Raw genomic sequence first — 19,370 nt, 5'->3', positions numbered from 1 at the left:
GGCTATCAGCACTCCTGCTCCGAGATCATGTGCTTGGTGTGCCCAGTTACTGCTGGGGAAGGCTATGGTCTTCATGCCCTTGTTGTGGCTTATGAGAGGTAATCAGTTTGGCTACAGTAAGAAGCGGGGTGCTGGAGAAGAGTGGTCCTTGGTCTCGTTCAATAGTGGTCACGTCCCCATGTTAAGTGTAGAAAGGTTGGGAAATAATCTAGCTCTGTGCTGTTTCTTTTGACTAGTCAGGGTCTGCAACCTGCGGCTCTCCAGATGTTCATGGACTACAGTTCCCATCAGCCCCTGCCACCATGGCCATGGTGGCAGGGGCTGATGGGAACTGTAGTCCATGAACATCTGGAGAGCCGCAGGTTGCAGACCCCGTCACTAGCAGAAGTGGCATCTCTGATTTTAGCTCCTTGAAATCCTTTTACCCAGCGATGCCTGAGATTGAAGCTTTGCGTTTTATACAGAGGTCGAAGCTAGCCTGATCTGATCAGATCTTGGACGCTAAGCAGGATTTTAACACTTGGATGTTTAATACTTGGATGGGAGACCTCCAAAGAAATCCAAGGTTGCTGTTAAGAGGAAGGCAGTGGCAAACCACCTCTGAATGTCTCTTATCCTGACCACTCTATGGGGTCTTCCTAATGACGGTTGTGGCTTTCCCCCACCACTTTATGTACGCCAGCCACGAGATGTACAACTGGATCATAGACTCAAGAGCCATTCATGCTTTTGTGTGAGCATGGTCGATCTCTGTAGCGGAGGTGTGTGCAGAGCAGAGGGCTTCACGGAAACCCTGGCTGAGAACCGTGGTTTTTTTTCCAAAAAAAGTTCAGACATTTTGCCCGTGGCTAATTGCAAGTAATTAGCTTTGGAGTGCCAGGCCGGGGGTGGGGGAGAGATACTGGGAGGTTTGTTGGGTTTTTTTGAGTGTTGAGCTGTGTCACGACACTTGGAACGGTTCAGAGGCAAACAAGCGTCTGCGAATGTTCACGATCCCAACTTGATTCAGCCTGCCGGATGTGTGGTTCACCAGCGTGTCAATTCTCTGTCTGTGTGTGTGTTGTTTTTTTATTTTCCTAATTAAACTTGCCGGCATAATACTGAGTGGAGAAGAAGAGGGGGGGGAGTCAGTAATGCCCCGCTGGTGTCATCCTTTGTTACTGAACTGGCTCTTTTCCTTGTTTGCAGGACTTCGCCTCCCGTGCGAAGCTGGCGGTCCAGAACCTCGTCCAGAAAGTCGGGTTCTTTGGCATCCTGGCGTGTGCTTCAGTAAGTTCTCTCCGGCGCGAAAACAACTTCGGGATCAATTAATCAGCGTTTATTGGCTAGCTGTAAAAATATCCAAAGTGGCTTCCAGGAAATAAAGCAACGCCCAGACAACCACAGATGCAAAATAATAAAAATAAACTTGGGGGAAGAAGGGACAGAGGATGAAACATCAATGAAGTGAGCCCATTCATTGGGGAAAAGGGCATTCTTGGGTCCTTATCCCAGAGACTAGAGCAGGGGTCTGCAGCCAATTGGCCTTGCTGGCAGGGGCTGATGGGAATTGCAGTCCATGAACATCTGAGGTGAGGTGGACCGACTGCTCTCATGGTGCAGGGAAAATAACCTGGTTCTTAATACTAGCAAAACAAAGGAGCTTATAGTGGACTATAGAAGGAATAGCTCAGAAATTCAGCCCTTGACTATAAATGGAGATCAAGTAGAGCGGGTGGCTAGTTTTAAATTTCTGGGCGTCATGATTAAAGAGGACTTGACCTGGGGCGTACAGACTGCCGCGGTGGTTAAGAAAGGCTCCAGCAAAGTCTGTGTACTCATCTGAGAGACTTCTAAAGGAAACAACAACTGAATGGAAAACTCCTGGTGTCCTTTTACCGCTGTGCTATAGAGAGTGTCTTAACCTACTGCATCTGTGTATGGTTCTCCAGTTGCACAGTGGCAGATAGGAAGGCGCTCCAAAGGCGCTACTGCACAGAGGATTATCTGCTGCCCTCTCCCCTCCGTGGAGGAACTCTATAATTCCTGAAGCCTAAAGAAAGCCCAAAATATTCTGACGAGCACCGCGGCTCTGCGTCCAGCACACTCTCTTTTTGAACTGTTACCATCCGGCAGACGATGCAGGTCTATCAAAACTAGGACAAAGAGGCTTAGAGACAACTTCTACTCTAGAGCTGTGGCTATGCTGAACTCTGCGGCTTCATGTTGATGTGTTTGGGGCTGTGTAGGGATGGGTGGAGGAAGGGGAAAGGGAGGATGGGGTATGAGTCTGAAATTGTGTGCATCGAGGAATGCTGCTGTAAATTTCGTTGTGCGTGCACAATGACAATAAAATGCTTATGCTTATCTGGAGAGCCGCAGGTTGCAGACCACTGGTCTAGAGCAGTGCTGACTTCAGGGTGAGGAGTGCGGGGGGGCTTTAGTAGGACACTTCAGAGGAAGTCTTTGACCCGATACAAAGTGGTTTTCAGAGTGTTAAACCTTGGCTGATCTTAGGATCCTGCCAGGTCCCTGACTCCTGCCCTCTGGAGCTACCTGTGGATGCTGTATACACAGGTGTAGTGGGGAGTTCTGGAACCTCAAGGAAAACATGGAGGCAGAGCTATTGTAGCTGAGAGGTCCACATGGATGCGTATCTCCACCATGGTACTCTTGGCACATTGGTGGCCACCCCGAGGGCAAAGAGAAGATTGTGTCCACCCGGCTGCTCGAAAAGGGCCTTTGAAGGTCACCTTTTTGCCTGTACCATCATGTGACTCATTGGGAGTGAAATGTCAAAGATAAAGATCTTTCATATTGCCTCGGGCCGCAGTGCTTTTGAAGTTGAGTCATTTCGCACCTTTTGCTACAACTCATCAGTTATCGGAGGACTGAGCATTTGGGATACGCATTTGCAACTACCTTGAGAGCTAGTCCCACCCAGGTGCTGGAGGTGGCAGACATACATAACTTGGGCGTGTCTGGATTAATCCCCAGCAACCCCATGACCCTGAAATCAGCGTTATGTTTTTAGCATGCCCTTCCTGCAGGGTGCTTGCACTGAGGAGGAGGGGGGGGAGGAGGAGGAGGAGTTTGGATTTATATCCCCCCTTTCTCTCACGTAGGAGACTCAAAGGGGCTGACAATCTCCTTGCCCTTCCCCCCTCACAACAAACACCCTGTGAGGTGGGTGGGGCTGAGAGAGCTCCAAGAAGCTGTGACTAGCCCAAGGTCACCCAGCTGGCGTGTGTGGGAGTGCACAGGCTAATTTGAATTCCCCAGATAAGCCTCCACAGCTCAGGCGGCAGAGCGGGGAATCAAACCCGGTTCCTCCAGATTAGATACATGAGCTCTTAACCTCCTACGCCACTGCTGCTCCTCAACTGGTGAATCAACTGGTTCTCTGAAGTTCTGTCATCCTCACACAATCCCGACCAGGACTGACTGAGAGGATGACGGACCCAAGGTTACTCAGTGAACTTCACGGAGGAACAGGGTTTTGACCCTGGGATTCTCTGATCCTAGCTGGATGCTCTAACCGTCTATAAATGGCTACATTTGCCCACTGTTCTGGGAATTGCCTTCTGTCATTTGAGCACATGATGCCACCTTCCACTGAGTCAGACCATTAGCACATCTGACTGGAAACAGCTCTCCAAAAACCTCAGATTCCTTTTTCTTCTGCACTGTGCTGTACCAGGGCTAAATTGACCGCCTCCCCACCCTCCCGCGCCCCCCATGGCTCTCCGCTCCCTGCATTCCCACTTATGGGCCAGGGAGGCTGGGAGAGGCCTAGCACGTGCAGAATAATGCACTTTCAATCCACTTTCACGACTGTTTGCAAGTGGATCTTGCTATTCTGCACAGCAGCAAAGTGCACTGAAAGTGGATTGAAAGTGCATTATTCTGCATGTGACTTCTTCCTTCAATCCCTTTTGGACTTGCATGACATCGGCCATCGGTAAACATATCCATGTCCGATGGGGAGAGCTTCTCAGGGAGCACGGCGTTGCCTTCCTCACAATGTCCTTCCCTCTGGGGCCTTCAGTCGGCCAAGCTTTTCTCTGTTCCTTCTGCTTTGGGGGGGGGGGGTTGCTTTTGTGTTTCCAGTGTGGCTTTGCTTTGTCTAGCTCTTCTCAGTTGCTCAACTCAGCTAAGCCGTTGCTGGCACGCGGTCCCTGGTTCTGACTCACCTCCTCCCAGTCACTCTCTCATGAGGCATCTCTGAATAATCTGACTTGAGCCGACAAGGGATAACTGGAAAGCCTCTTGCCCTCCCCACCCCCTCCCACTTTGGTGCTTATTAGAGTCTGTATTGGCGTGGTTTGCCGGCGCTCGTTTTTGCTTCTGGGTGTCACATAAAACCCCTCTCATCTTGCTGCGTCCGGAGCAGCTTGCTTAAAAACGGGAATTAAAACAGAAGCCCGTGTTCCTTTTTCCCCGAAGCATATAGTTTGCGCAGGAGGGTGCTGACAGAGACGCTAAACTGAATCGCCAGGAGCTTGCTAGAGATGTAAGCCAGACTCTGCTTTTTTGTTAAACCGATGTCTTCGCAGCGTGTGAAAAAATAAAACCTAACGTTGACGGAACTGGCATTCCTTGCTTGTTCACGTAACATAAAAGAGACCAATCTCGTCCGTAAGAAAATCACAGCCTCCTGGACTTGGTCCTGATGAATATGTCTCTCTGGTAGCTGGTATGGCATAGAGGCTGTTTTGGATCAAGGGAGGGTTTGGATTCGAATCTCACCCTGCCACTAACTCAGCAGCAGGTCCATGACAAAGCCCTCCATCTACAGTATTGGAAGAGGATTATACTGGCCTATCTGTTGTAAAGGAGCCGCGTGGCGTAGCGGTTAAGTGCTTGCACTGTCGCTCACACGGTCAGGAGTTCGAGCCCCCTGTGGGTCAGCTATCCTGGCAGCTGGCTCATGGTCAACTCAGCCATCCATCCATTCCTTGGTCGATAAATGAGTACCTAGCACATAGCTAGGGGGTAAAGAAGAGCCGGGGAAAGCAATGGCAAACTACCCCACAAAAACGGCTTGCCTGTGAAATCTCTGCTTGCAGTGGTACCCCGGGGTCGGACACAACTAAAGGGGAAACTACCTTTATCTGTTGTAAGGATCAGGATAAAATAATGTCCACGAATCCCTTTGAATGCTGGAAGTTCTGCCTGTAATGTTGAGTAGTAATATTATTGCTCTTAATATTTTTTCATAAGAACCACCCATCCACAGGACCTCTAAAAGGCAGGCGGAGCGTCACTTTGTAACATTGCGAATGCTTGAGAAAGTTCAGCTGTGTGGTTGGCAGTTGTGTTTTTCCCAGGAACATATAAAAATAAGAGCTACCCTGGTGAATGTATAATGGGGATAATCAGGAAAGGAGTTGATAATAAAACTGCAAGGATTGTCATGCCCTTATATAAAGCCGTGGTGCGACCGCACTGGGAGTACTGTGTCCAGTTCTGGTCACCACATCTCAAAAAGGATATCGAAGAGATAGAAAAAGTGCAGAGAAGGGCAACGAGGATGATTGAAGGACTGGAGCACCTTCCTTATGAGGAGAGGCTGCAGCGTTTGGGACTCTTTAGTTTGGAGAGGAGACGTCTGAGGGGGGATATGATTGAAGTCTATAAAATTATGCATGGGGTAGAAAATGTTGACAGAGAGAAATTGTTCTCTCTTTCTCACAATACTAGAACCAGGGGGCATCCATTGAAAATGCTGGGGGGAAGAATGAGGACTAATAAAAGGAAACACTTCTTCACGCAACGTGTGATTGGTGTTTGGAATATGCTGCCACAGGAGGTGGTGCTGGCCACTAACCTGGATAGCTTTAAAAAGGGCTTGGACAGATTGATGGAGGAGAAGTCGATCTATGGCTACCAGTCTTGATCTGCCTTGATCTCAGATTGCAAATGCCTTAGCAGACCAGGTGCTCAAGAGCAGCAGCAGCAGAAGGCCCTTGCTTTCACATCCTGCATGTGAGCTTCCAAAGGCACCTGGTGGGCCACTCCGAGTAGCAGAGTGCTGGACTAGATGGACTCTGGTCTGATCCAGCAGGCCAGTTCTTATGTTCTTATGTTCTTAATGTAAAGCGGGCTTAAAACCTGTAATGTCCTGTATAGGAGATGAATAGTTGGACCCATACAAGCATTTGAAATCCATCTGCCTTCACTAATCATGGTCCTGGGGCTCCAAAGGGCTGGCCAACTTCTGTATTGCTGGAGAATATGACACTTTTCTGATCCACACAGTTGGGCTTCGTAACAACATTGCCGCTGTCTTGCAGAAGGGGCTTCTTGTCCACTTGGGTGTTTTCAGGTCCTCCAGTTGGAAGAGGAGGAGCACGAATGCCAGAACCCATCACCCCGGGTCAATGGGCACATCCACACGGAGGCAAATTGTGGGGGGGGGGGATGGCGCCTGGGGATAACACCTGCCCCAGGCGCCCCCCTCCCCGTGCTCAGGGGCAGCTTGGATGGACACCACAGCAGCAGGCCAGCGCCTAGGCCAGTCTGCTGCCGCAGTGTCCATCAAAGCCGCCCCCGACACTGTCCGAGGGCCTGGAGAGGGCAGGAAGTGGCCTGCTTCCGAGCCAGGTCAGCGCAGGGGAGGAGGGGGGTGGGGACGATTTTGCGGGCCCCCCCCCCCGACTGTTGTGCCTGGAGACATTTGACACACACTCCTGGTTCCCGTTGCAGATACGCCATTGCATCCTTTCCTTTCCAGAATGAGCCTGAAATAGCAATGTGCTAACATTTCTACCAAATGTGCATAGCTGTTCATTAGTTTGGTTCCTTCCTTTTGTCAGTCCTTCAGTGAAAGCTTTGGTAGGGCTACCAGGGGCCAGGTCTGAGGTTGGCTCTCTCCGCCTTGTAGACCTGCTCTGGAAATCCATGGCAGAGCTTTCTCTGAAAACTGCAGATCCAGTTCGCAAAGGAGGCGGCAGAACTTCTGCTTTCCCGGTTGTGGGACTTTGAGTCGAGTTGAGCGGGGGCTTGAAAAAGGAACCTCCGATCCGACACGTGGTCCAGTCCGCCTTCCTTTTTCCCCTGGACGTTTCGACATCCGACGCTCAATCTACAGGGCGCTCGGTGCTCCTTCAGAAGACCTCCTCCGAGTGGTGCTTGCAGTAGCTGTGGATTCGTTGCCGTCTTCTCTGACCTCCCCCACCACATCAGGGCTGTGTCATGACCAATACAAATAAACGTGGGATGGGCGTGGCAGAACGGGATGTTTTAAAAGGACTGTGGGATCGTCTGCTGCCGCTTACCAGTGTCCTTGCTTGAATTGGGAGCAGCAGTGGCGTAGTGGCTAAGAGCAGATGCACTCTGATCTGGAGGCACTGGGTTTGATTCCCAGCTCTGCCGCCTGAGCTGTGGAGGCTTATCTGGGGAATTCAGATTAGCCTGGGCACTCCCACACACGCCAGCTGGGTGACCTTGGGCTAGTCACAGCTTCTCGGAGCTCTCTCAGCCCCACTCACCTCACAGGGTGTTTGTTGTGAGGGGGGAAGGGCAAGGAGATTGTAAGCCCCTTTGAGTCTCCTACGTGAGAGAAAGGGGGAATATAAATCCAAACACCACCACCTCCTCCTCCTCCTCCTCCTCTTCTTCTTCTTCTTCTTCTTCTTCTTCTTCTTCTTCCTCCTCCTCCTCCTCCTCCTCCTCCTCCTCCTCCTCCTCCTCCTCCTCGGCGATGTTCGCTTACAACCTCCTGCATTTTGGATGGGCAGATTGTATAGCCCATGGGTCTGCAACCTGTGGCTCTCCAGATGTTCATGGTCTACAATCCCCACCAGCCCCTGCCAGCAATTCCCACCAGCCCCTGCCAGTGTGGAGGTTGCCAGTTGGCCATGCTGGCAGGGGCTGATGGGAATTTTAGTCCATGAACATCTGGAGAGCCACAGGTTGCAGACCCCTGGTATGGCCAGTCCACCATGATTGCTTCTGCTCCCTGCTAACATGGCAGAAGGTTTTGCTGGGATGTTGCTCGTTCCTGCTCCTCTCTCCCAGAAGGGAGCAGGCACTGTTGTAACCCTGAATGGCCCAATCTTTGGGTTTGATCTAACTTATGGGGAGGTGTTTTGGACGATTTGGACTAAGTCTGGGGTTAGGGATTAAGAGTTAAACATTGCATGATTTTAACGTGTTTTAAACACCGTGCAGATAGATGTGGTAGTTCATATTTCATGATGGGCAGTTTGTTTCAGTGGCGTTTCAGTGATTGGAATCAGTACATGCTGATCCCGCCCTTCTTCTAAGGAACTCGGGTCTCTCTTGTCCTTGCCTGGATCGTCATAGATTTCATAGCCCTTGCCTGGATAGCTTTTCTTCTCCTTATCGGTATCTGAAGCTCAGCTTGCCAAAGGTCCTGTAGTAACCAAGTAAAGCTCCTCTAGGTCCGTCAGTGGTGTACTGCTAATGGGGACATGGGGTATCCCATGACCCCCGGCACACACCACCGAGCCCCACCCCCTGGCCTCCCTGTAGGCTGGCTCGAAGCTGGCCTGCAAGGAGGCCGGGGGCGGGGTTTGGCGGCAGGTGGCTATGGAACCCGCGTGGGCTGCCCACCGCTGAGCCCTGCCTGGCCTGTCGCTGCAGTGCCCATCTGAGCCACCTCCAAGTCCCGGCCTCCCCCGGCCGCCTTCTAGCTCCTGCAAGTGGGACACCGGGCGGGCGTGGGGAGCCAACCGGGAATTGTTATTGGGGTGGGGAAGGCGGAGGTTCCGCCGGTGCCATATTTAGGCCCCGATCATCGCCACTGAGGTCAGTCAGGGCAAGATTCTTCAAAGCTTCCAAGCAGTTTTTCTTTCTAAATAGCAGTGATAGAGGGTTATCTGGGGTTATCTAGGAGCAGCAGTGGCGTAGGAGGTTAAGAGCTCATGTATCTGGGGAATTCAGATTAGCCTGTGCACTCCCACACACGCCAGCTGGGTGACCTTGGGCTAGTCACAGCTTCTCGGAGCTCTCTCAGCCCCACCTACCTCACAGGGTGTTTGTTGTGAGGGGGGAAGGGCAAGGAGAATGTCAGCCCCTTTGAGTCTCCTGCAGGAGAGAAAGGGGGGATATAAATCCAAACTCTTCTTCAAACTCTTCTTAGGGTTTGGGACCCCAGTGCTGCAGGAGGGGGGCTGACCCTGAAATAGAGCTCCTTAAAGGTGGAAGGTTTTTCCCCCATTTTTTCAGCATGCACAAACAGCAATAAATACCAGATTTCTAATATCCATACCTATACAGCTACATTCCCACCCTTTGTTTCAGACGGTTCACAAGAGAACAGTCTGAGTGGCTGAGTCACCGGGCCAAAACACTTGCTGGGGGAGAGTGTTTGATATATTGCTTTAAAATGGCTGACTGTGGTTTTTCCTGCATTTCATATGGGAGACGTCTGTTAGCTGTTTCTAATCTAGGGATAAGAACAGAAAACCGGGCAGAGTCTGTTGTTTGTCTGAGACATTGTCTAGCTGAAGCCTCCCTTTTTAAAATTTATGTTCTGAAATACACCATTCTTGGGTATACAACAAAAATTTTGAGAAAGGAGGCTTCATACATATTTTTTTCAAAGGATTTATTGCTGAATTAACTACAGTAGTAAATGTTGCATCTCTTCTACACCCCCCCCCCTTTTTTTTAACTTCCCAGATTCCAAACCCTCTCTTTGATCTGGCAGGAATAACATGTGGACATTTCCTGGTGCCATTCTGGACTTTCTTTGGTGCCACCCTGATTGGAAAAGCAATAATCAAGATGCACATTCAGGTAATTTCACTTCCTTTCTTCATAGGTTTTCCTTCCTTTCTTCGCAGGTTTTCCTTCCCTTTCACAGCACCACTCAGTACTTCTTTTCTGAGTAAATACTTTTCCCCAACAATCGCTGTTTCTCCTCAACATCACTAAAAAGGCAGTCCTCACCCCAATAGTTGACCTCTGGAAAACAGACTCTCCATAGTTTTGGATGTTAAAATGATTGATTGAGTACTACGTAACCCAGGGTGCAGGGTGTCCAGCACAAGCAAATGGTATATTGAGTACTACGTAACCCAGGGTGCAGGGTGTCCAGCACAAGCAAATGGTAGATTGAGTACTACGTAACCCAGGGTGCAGGGTGTCCAGCACAATTAAACAATGTTCAAGGCACTGGGACCTCCCTCACTGGCTCCTGCCACCGGAAACGTATTACTTAACAGTAGCACAGTAATAATAGACATAGGTCGGGGGGCACTTTTCGAACCCATTATCCCCAGCATATACTGCCTCATCTCTCTGGTTTCTGAGACCAGTCATACCCATACAAATGCCATGCAAATGAACTCCACGCAGATAAATGCAAATAGACCCGCTAGAGAGGGATAAAACAAATATCCAACTACTCCCTGATAGGTGTGTTGAAATATTTGAAGGGATGCCATATCAAAGAGGGAGCAAGCTTGTTTTCTGCTGCCTTAGGGACTAGGTCACAGAGTCATAGATTCAAGGTGCAGGAAAAGAGATTCCACCTAAACATTAAGAAGAACTTCCTGACCGTCAGGGCTGTTCGACAGTGGAATTCACTGCCTCGGAGAGTGGTGGAGTCTCCTTCTTTGGAGGTTTTTAAACAGAGGCTGGATGATCATAGGTCAGGAGTGCTTTGATTGTGTGTTCCTGCATGGCAGGGGGCTTGGACTTGATGGCCCTTGGTGTCTCTTCCAACTCTGGTGTCTCTTCAACAAGGGCCAGGGCAGTAAAAGCCCTGTAGAACGGAGGGCTCTGTAGAACGGAGGGCTCTAGTAGGGCAGTACGGGGAGATGCGATCCCTCAGATATTGGCCATACTGGCAGGGGCTGATGGGAATTGTAGTCCATGTACGTCTGGAGCACCATAGGTTGGCCACTCCTGCCCTATTGTACTCCCACCTAGCACTGTAAGTAAGTACGCCCCAGACTAAGTAGTTTTTTATCCCATGTTTGAAAGCTTGTGCTTTGTTTCAACTCTGTTTTAGGTTTCTGTTTGCTTTCAGATTTCTGCAGTCCAAACTCTATTGTACTATTTCTTGGATGCCCCATTCTGTTGGTTGTACTTGGCTGACACCACGTAATCTGCCTCGAGTCTCAGCGAGAAAGACAAACCACAGATAAACAAATAAACAAATAAATGCCTGCAAGAGGAGTGGGCCTATGTGAATCGGGGAGGGAAAGGTTGTGTAAATCTTAAACAGGCAAAGCAAGCCCATGACCACAAATTCGTTGTCCGCTGCTAGCATCTGTTCAGAGGTCCCCACCACGGCAAGGTTAAAGAGAAAGAATGTTTAACATTTTTGTCAGTCCTTCCCCCCTTTTATGTGAGCTGGAGAAAAAACCCCGCCCTTCAAATTAAATTGTAATGGGAGGGCGACAAGAAAACGTATTGAAATTGGCATTCAAGCTGTTCATCCTTTAATGCTGTTCAAGAAACTGAGAGTTAGTCAAGGAGAGATTTTGCCTGAATCATGTCTGTGATTTTCCAAACGGAAAAAAATGCCACATAGTCATAACGAATGTACCTTTTTTTTTGGTAACATCCTCATGTACTCATTTTTGTACTACTCTGATGATAGCTTTTACTCACTATAGCCGACCGGGAGGTGGAATTCCTTGCCACATGAACTGTAATTAACTAAAGCAAGTCCTTTTTACAAAAAAAATATATCCTCTTCTCTGTGAACACAGGACAGCTTAACACAAGTTTTGAAAGAATCAGCAGAGCTATGTGTCAGTTGCAGAGATGAAGAAGCGGAGTTGGTTTTTATACTCTGTTGTTCTTTTCCTTTAAGAAGTCTCGGAGTAGCTTACAATTGTCTTGCCTTCCCCTCCCCACAACAGACACCTTGTGAGGCAGGTGGGGCAGAGAGAATTCTGAAAGAACTGGCCCAAGGTCACCCTGTAGGCTTCATGTGCAGGAACAGGGAAACAAATCTGGCTCACCGGTCTGCCACTCTTAACCGCTGTACCACACGGGCACAATGAAGAAGAAGAAGAGTTGGATTTATATCCCCCCTTTCTCTCCTGTAGGAGACTCAAAGTGGCTTACAATCTCCTTGCCCTTCCCCCCCTCACAACAAACACCCTGTGAGGTAGGTGGGGCTAAGAGAGTTCAGAAGAACTGTGACCAGCCCAAGGTCACGCAGCTGGCGTGTGTTGGAATGCACAGGCTAATCTGAATTCCCCAGATAAGCCTCCGCAGCTCAGGCAGCAGAGCGGGGAATCAAACCCAATTCCTCCAGATTAGAGCGCACCTGCCCTTAACCACTACGCCACTGCTGCTTGAGTTCACTGAGTTCAAACACTGCTTGAGTTAATTGCACTTAGATCAGCAAAATACACTGTAGTATTTTGAAGACCCAAAAGATGTCCTGGGGCCGAAACTTTTGCAAACTCTTGTCAGGTGCAAGTCTCTCTTGATTATGGCTCACAAGTCCTACTGAAGCAGAATAGTCAGGTGCCAGTTTTCTCTAACAAAGTGGGCTGCAGTTGTAAAACTGAACAACAGACAAAGTCAACGTTAAAAAGAAGAACTTTATTGATTTGGGTCGCCCTAGCTACAGGGTGCTGGAACTTAGGATTCTTGTCCTTAGTTCCAGTACTTATTCAATTTACAAAAACAGACAGCAACCAATCAGCTTTTCCCCTCTGCCCCGGTCCCTGGTCTCCCATTGGTTCTGACGGAGCTACGTAGTTTCGTTTTGCCGTAGGTCCCCAGTTTCCCGCTCTAACACAAAAAGGTGGGAGCTGGTGATCGCTAGGAATTGTTGCCCTGACATTGTTGCCCCACAAGCTCATGCCAAAGGAAAACTGGTATTCTTTACAGTGCCCTAGTACTGTACTGTGCTGTAGTTTTCACCCTTTCACACATTTTATTAACAGTTCAAAAACACAATAAAGGAAACTGCCGGAAGTCCCTAAGGAAGACCGGGAGAAGAAGAAACAATACATAAAGAGAATGATGCCTGTAGCAATTGTGTGTAAAGTTCCCTCAAGTCACAGAAAACTTACAGTGACCCTATAGCAGTGGTGGCGAACCTTTGGCACTCCAGATATTATGGACTACAATTCCCATCAGCCCAATTGGCCATGCTGGCAGGGGCTGATGGGAATTGTAGTCCATAACATCTGGAGTGCCAAAGGTTCACCACCACGGCCCTATAGGGTGTTCAAGGCAAAGAAGCAAACAGGTGGTTTGCCTTTGCCTGCCTTTGAACCTCTTTGGTGATCTCCCATCCAAATATTAATCAGGACTGACCCTGGTTCGCTTCAGAGTCGATCTTGCCAGCTTCAGCAATCCAGGTTAGAGCACATATAGCAGTTGGTACAATTGAAATAGTAGGAATTTTGTATGTGTTAAGAAAATATCAAACAACATCTCTTGTTGCATCCTTCAGCAGAGGGTAAAATTACAGTTTACGTATTTGCTTGCTTCATCTATAGGTATATCTGCCTTTCTCGCTGCGACTCAAGACAGAATAGAACCAAAGTCATGCACTAAGAGCAGTAGAACAGTATTAGAGAACAATGCACTAAAGTCCAGTGGTGGCGAACCTTTGGCACTCCAGATGTTATGGACTACAATTCCCATCAGCCCCTGCCAGCATGGCCAATGGGAAATGTAGTCCATAACATCTGGAGTGCCAAAGGTTCGCCACCACTTCACAAAACACTAAAATACAGATGATGAAGCAGGGTCCCAAGATTGCAAAACAGTGCAGCAAACTGTTACGTTATATACAGTCAACAGTACAATAAGTCTGGATTGTAAAATTAGAGAACAGTGCAATAAAAACAGCATAATACAGAACAACAAAGACCGCCGCTTATTTCACAAACTAGGACCAAATGGCTACTCTCACTTATAGCTCTGGGAAGTATCTTGTCAAATGTAAGAAAAATAAATAAGATGCACTTTTCTGCCTAACCCCCTTAAGCGATTTATTATGATTCTTACCTTCAAAGTCTTCCGTTATCTCCCTTCCCCCCAATTTCCCTGCTCTTGTGGCGCTCCCCTGCAGGTGACCTTCGCCGTTCCGCTCCGCCTCCCTCAGCTGTCCAAATGCCTCCTGCTCTCTCAAACAGCTTTCCTGCCAGATCTCCTTTCCTGCCCCCATGTCTGGAATTGCCTCCCAGAACAGCCAGGTGTAACATCACCTCTCACTGGAGGCCACGCCTCAAAACAACACCTTTCCCTCGAACCCTCTAACACAAGGGCTTCCAACACTGGTCCTTCAGATGTTCATGGACTACAATTCCCATCAGCCAATTGGCCATGCCCAACGCTCTACCTCCAGCTATGCGGGCCCTGCGGGATCTTAATGAATTTCGCAGGGCCCGCAAGACGGAGCTGTTCCACCGGGCCTTTGGGGAGTCCGGCCGCTGATGCCCCCCCTTTCTATAACATCTGTGGACCCTGCCGTCCCCTCCCCCCCTCTTCTCAGGGGATTTATTAGTAGGACGCCATCGGTATACCTTTCCTGCCCCCATTTTAATGGGGTTGGTTTTACTATATATAGAGCCACTATTTAATGATTTATTTAAATCTCGATATTATTGATTTTATTTGTGCTCTATCTATTTGTTTGTTCACCGCCCTGAGCCCTCCAGGGGAGGGCGGTTTATAAATATAATAAATTAATAACAACAACAACAACAATAACAACAATAGTAATAGTAGTAGTAGTAGTAGTAGTAGTAGTAGCAGTAGTAGTAGTAGTAGTAGTAGTAGTAATAATAATAATAATAATAATAATAATAATAATAATAATAATAATAATAATAATAATAATAATAATAATAATAATAGTCCATGACCATCTGAAGCACCAGAGTTGGACTCCCCTGCTCTAACACCATCCCTCAACTTCTGAGCTTATATGATTTGAACAAACATACTGCCTTCCCCTACTTATCTTTTCCTCCACTTCCCTCCTATCCTTTTTCCCCCCATCCTTTTTAAAAGTTTACAGATAGATCCCTGCCCCAAGACGTTTACTGTCATATTTCTTCCGTAACGCACCATTTATTGGCTGCGCTGGTGCTGGAAAATGCCAACAAGTCACAGCTGACTTATAAGGTTTTCAAGGCGCAAGGTCTTCACGGACTGTGTGCCACTGTCTTCATAGCAACTAGGTTTTCGTCAAGGTCTCCCATCCAAGTACTAACCAAGGCCGACCCTGCTTAGCTTCCAAAGGCTGTTGAGATCAGGTGAGCCTGGGCCATCCACGTGACTGCCCTAGATCAGCTATATTAATATTGGGTCACATGGAGGGCTCCCAGCCATTTCTCACTGTCCCTTCTCTGGCTGCCTCTCCATCTTGGCTGGTCCGCATTGGTTCTTGTGCAGCATTTGAGATTCTTCCAGCAACCTGAAATGCTACTCAGAGCGCAGTCGCTCATTTTGAACAATATTGTGCATAAGTGTTTGGGGATCCAGCTTGGTGTAGCACAGGGGTCTGCAACCTGTGGCTCTCCAGATGTTCATGGACTACAATTCCCATCAGACCCTGCCAGCATGGTTGGCCAGACCCCTGGTGTAGCGGAGCAGCAGTGGCGTAGGAGGTTAAGAGCTCGTGTATCTAATCTGGAGGAACTGGGTTTGATTCCCCGCTCTGCCGCCTGAGCTGTGGAGGCTTCTCTGGGGAATTCAGATTAGCCTGTACACTCCCACACACGCCAGCTGGGTGACCTTGCGCTAGTCACAGCTTCTGGGAGCTCTCTCAGCCCCACCCACCTCACAGGGTGTTTGTTGTGATGGGGGAAGGGCAAGGAGATTGTCAGCCCCTTTGAGTCTCCTGCAGGAGAGAAAGGGGGGATATAAATCCATACTCCTCCTCCTCCTCCTCCTCCTCCTCCTCCTCCTCCTCCTCTTCTTCTTCTTCTTCTTCTTCTTCTTCTTCTTCTTCTTCTTAAGAGCAGCGATGTCTAATCTGGAGATCCAAGTTTGATTCCCTGTTTCTCCACATGCGTGGCAGAGTCTTATCTGGTGAACTGGATTGGTTTTCCTACGCCTCCACGTGAAGCCTGCTGGGTGACCTTGGGACGGCCACAGTTCTCTCAGAACTCTGTCGGCCCCACCTACCCTCACAAAGCGTCTCTTGTGGGGAGAGGAAGGGAAAGATATTTGCGAGCCGCCTTGAGATTCCTTTCAGTCGGGAAAAGTGAGGTATAAATCCAAGCCCTTTTTCCTCCGTCTCTTTCTAAAAACAGCTCGAGAGACCTATGGAGTGGCTGTGGTTGAACTTTGCTTTGTGGGTTTGGCCAGAGCCGTGCAGCGATCAGCTCCCAACTCTCAGACAAGTTGAGCACTCATGAATTATTATTACCAGGTGCCTCCTATCCTGTCACCACCCCGCCAGCTGCAGCCCTCGGTGACCTATTGTATACCGTCCCGGAGGATCCTTTGTCACTCGGGAGCTGCTTTTAGGAGGACTCAAGGAGGCAGCAGCTGGAATGAGGCAGGAAATCTCTGTTGCCCGTGGAGCTCTGCGAAGGGTGCTTATTTGTGTGGGGTTTAAAATAAACCATAAACGCTCCACAGGGAGTGTTCCAAAAAGCAAACAAAAACACGTCCCTGGTCAAAGAGAAAAAAAACAAAATGCAGCAGAGTAGAAAGTGAGATCTCGTTACACAAATGTTTGCGGCCTCTGTGCATGAATGCCGCTTGTTTGCATCTTCCCGCGGCTCCTCCCCCCTCTCCTTGCACGCATTGCTCTTGTGTGGACGCATCCTGGTTTTGTTTGATTGAGCGCCAGTTTGCAGTGACATCCACACACGGAAGTGTTCAACCTCTATGTGCCGGAGGAGGAGGCAGGAGCAAAGAACCTGTTGACCCGCAGCAAACAAAGCTGTGCCCTCGTCCATCGCTGGCACCATTCTTGTTTTGGTGTCTGGTTGCCGTCTAGAATATGCGAGGGAAGATATAACATTTCCTGATTTCGAAGGTGCTTAGGTAGTGCCCAGATACCATCTCCTCCCTTTGGTAGAAGGGGATGACCAAGTTGCGGGTTGACTAATGCCAGCTCAAAGGCACAGGGAGTTATAGCTGTCCAGGTGGAGAAGGAAACCCAGCTAGAAACTGGCTGTTCTGGGTTTTTCAGGCTGTGTGGCCGTGGTCTGGTGGATCTTGTTCCTAACCGTTTGCCTTCATGTGTGGCTGGCATCTGGACACAGTGTATAACAGACTGCTCTCTGTGATACACCTCTGAAGATGTGAAACGTTGAATCTGGCCGTGAAAGCCTCTAGCTAGAAAACTTTTTTAAAAGTTCTGGCAATTGATTTTTAGGAAAAAAAAGTTTCATTAGAGGGTGGTTTTTAAATTGTCTTCTTCCAAACCCTGGGGTTTCATGGAGACATGCTCATCCAAGGGTCTTCTGTTAGGACAGTGATGGTGAACCTTTTTGAGACCGAGTGCCCAAATTGCAACCCAAACCCCACTTATTTATTGCAAAGTGCCAACCCGGCAATTTAACCTGAATGCTGAGGTTTTAGTTTAGAAAAAAAACAGTTGGCTCTCTCTTCCTCCGCCCCACCCGCTCGAGCAGGGGCCAGCCTGCTGTAGGATCCAGCACTGCTCTGTGCCTCTCTAGCATCTCTGCCCCCTCTGCGCCCCCCCCCGAGCAGCAGCCACCCGGGGCACAGGCACCAGACCCGCCAGCCGAGTCCTCCCTGCTCACCGCGGTGCACACACGTTGTGCTCAGTGGCCCAGGCCAGCCTAGATGGGTGTGTGTGTGTGTGGGGGGGGTGATTTTCCACCCCCACATGACAAACTCTACGTGTGCGTGCCCACAGAGAGGGCTCCGAGCGCCACCTTTGGCACCCGTGCCATAGGTTCGCCATCACTGTGTTAGGAGAATGTTGATAACTGATATGCTGTGGTTCAGTGGTAGAACACGCACTTTGTAAGCGGGAAGTCCCAAATATTAAATCCCTGGGATCTCTGGTGAGAGGCTTTCCCGGAGCCTTTCCCGGAGATCCTGAAGAGTCACTGGCAGTCAAGAGTAGGCAGTACAGGACTAGACGAATTGAACATCTGATGTGGTGCGATGGGGGTTCATATGAAGAATAAAGAATCAGGGACGCTTAATTTTTAGGGAGGGAACTGTGACTTAGTCCTGGACCACACTTTTTACTCTCTGAAAGTCATTGGACGATGGCTCTGACTCTGCACAAGTCAACTTTGTATGTTAGCAAACTTCTAGTAAGGGTTGTAGGGTACAGATGCTTGTGGTGATCTACGGGCCAAACTTAGCTGTTCCTTTTTCTCCCCCACGAGTCCGGCCTGGGTTTTTATTGAGCCAACTCTTCAAAACTTCCAGGTGCTCCGCAGGTGCCCGCTTTAGATTCGGTCTGTGGAGGGGGCTTCTGCTTTTCCCTTGCTCTGTTTTGGTGGCAAACGGTACCGGGGAGTAGAGGCTAAAGCAGATCTGGGCATTATACGGCCCAGCGGGCCGGATGACCCTGACTGGCCCCCGTGCCGTGCTGGGGAGCGAGGCGCCTTTGACAGCCCCGCAGAAGCCGATTGCCTTGGCTGCCGGCTTCTGCGGGGCTTTCAAAAGCGCCTCGCCCCCCTGCCTTGCTGGGGAGCGAGGCGCCTTTGACAGCCCCGCAGAAGCTGGTTGCCTTTTGGCCCGGCCCTCCGCAATATTTTCTGTTTCTTGTGCGGCCCCATGGAAAAAATAATTGCCCACCCCTGGGCTAAAGGTTCTGACCACACACAAACGAGCCCAATCCAAAATGGGCCCCTGCGGCGCTTGGGAACAACCTCCGCCATCTGATTGTGCGTGATTAAGATCCAGCTCCCGGGAGAACCCAGACCTGACTCGCGGGAAAACGTCACCTCCAGCTTGGCCCCGTGAGCGTGACTCCAGGGTGTTCCTCTGGAATGCTACAGCACACAGAGATTCCATCGTGGTTTGCTAGAAATCTGAAGGGTTCTCTGAGGATAATCTCCGGTCTGGGGAGATAAACCTTGGAGGACGTGCTGTTCTGCAGCTGTTTTTAAAAAAGGGCTGTCATTTCTAATGAATGCCCACATGTGGTTTAAGCAAAGAAAACCCAACCGGCCACATTCCCCCCCCCCCCTTCTCCAAATGTTCCACACGGAGTAAATCTGTGTCATAAATATAAGTATCATCATTCCTCCTCCCGTCCCAACAAACCGGACCTATATTTTGCATGTCTTCATTCAAGTACATTGTGGTGCAATATCTTGATTTTTTATTTTTTTGGCCTTGCGTGTGCCTCTGTGTTTCTTTCCTACTGTCATTGAGAAGTTTAGGAAACGTAGTCCGTGACTGACGATGAAATCCCCTGCCCTCAATCCCAGGCAGGAAGCTCCTGGCCCTGTCACAGTAGTCCGTTTTACAGTTGTGTTTAATTG

At 49.3% G+C, this 19,370-nt stretch overlaps 1 protein-coding gene across 1 annotated transcript in view; it reads left to right on the top strand.

The window, feature by feature from the left end:
- Nucleotides 1-1,165: 1,165 nt before the first annotated feature.
- Nucleotides 1,166-19,370, top strand: part of VMP1 (vacuole membrane protein 1) — a 50,962-nt gene continuing 32,757 nt past the window's right edge. The window contains exons 1-2 of the mRNA XM_048518970.1: nt 1,166-1,269; nt 9,631-9,747. Coding sequence (XP_048374927.1) covers nt 9,736-9,747 — 12 coding nt within the window. The 5' untranslated portion in view covers nt 1,166-1,269; nt 9,631-9,735. The remainder of the gene's footprint in view (nt 1,270-9,630; nt 9,748-19,370) is intronic.

Source organism: Sphaerodactylus townsendi, linkage group LG16 (assembly GCF_021028975.2).
Source record: "Sphaerodactylus townsendi isolate TG3544 linkage group LG16, MPM_Stown_v2.3, whole genome shotgun sequence".
Classification (NCBI taxonomy): domain Eukaryota; kingdom Metazoa; phylum Chordata; class Lepidosauria; order Squamata; family Sphaerodactylidae; genus Sphaerodactylus; species Sphaerodactylus townsendi.
This window is presented reverse-complemented; position numbering and strand designations above follow the sequence as displayed.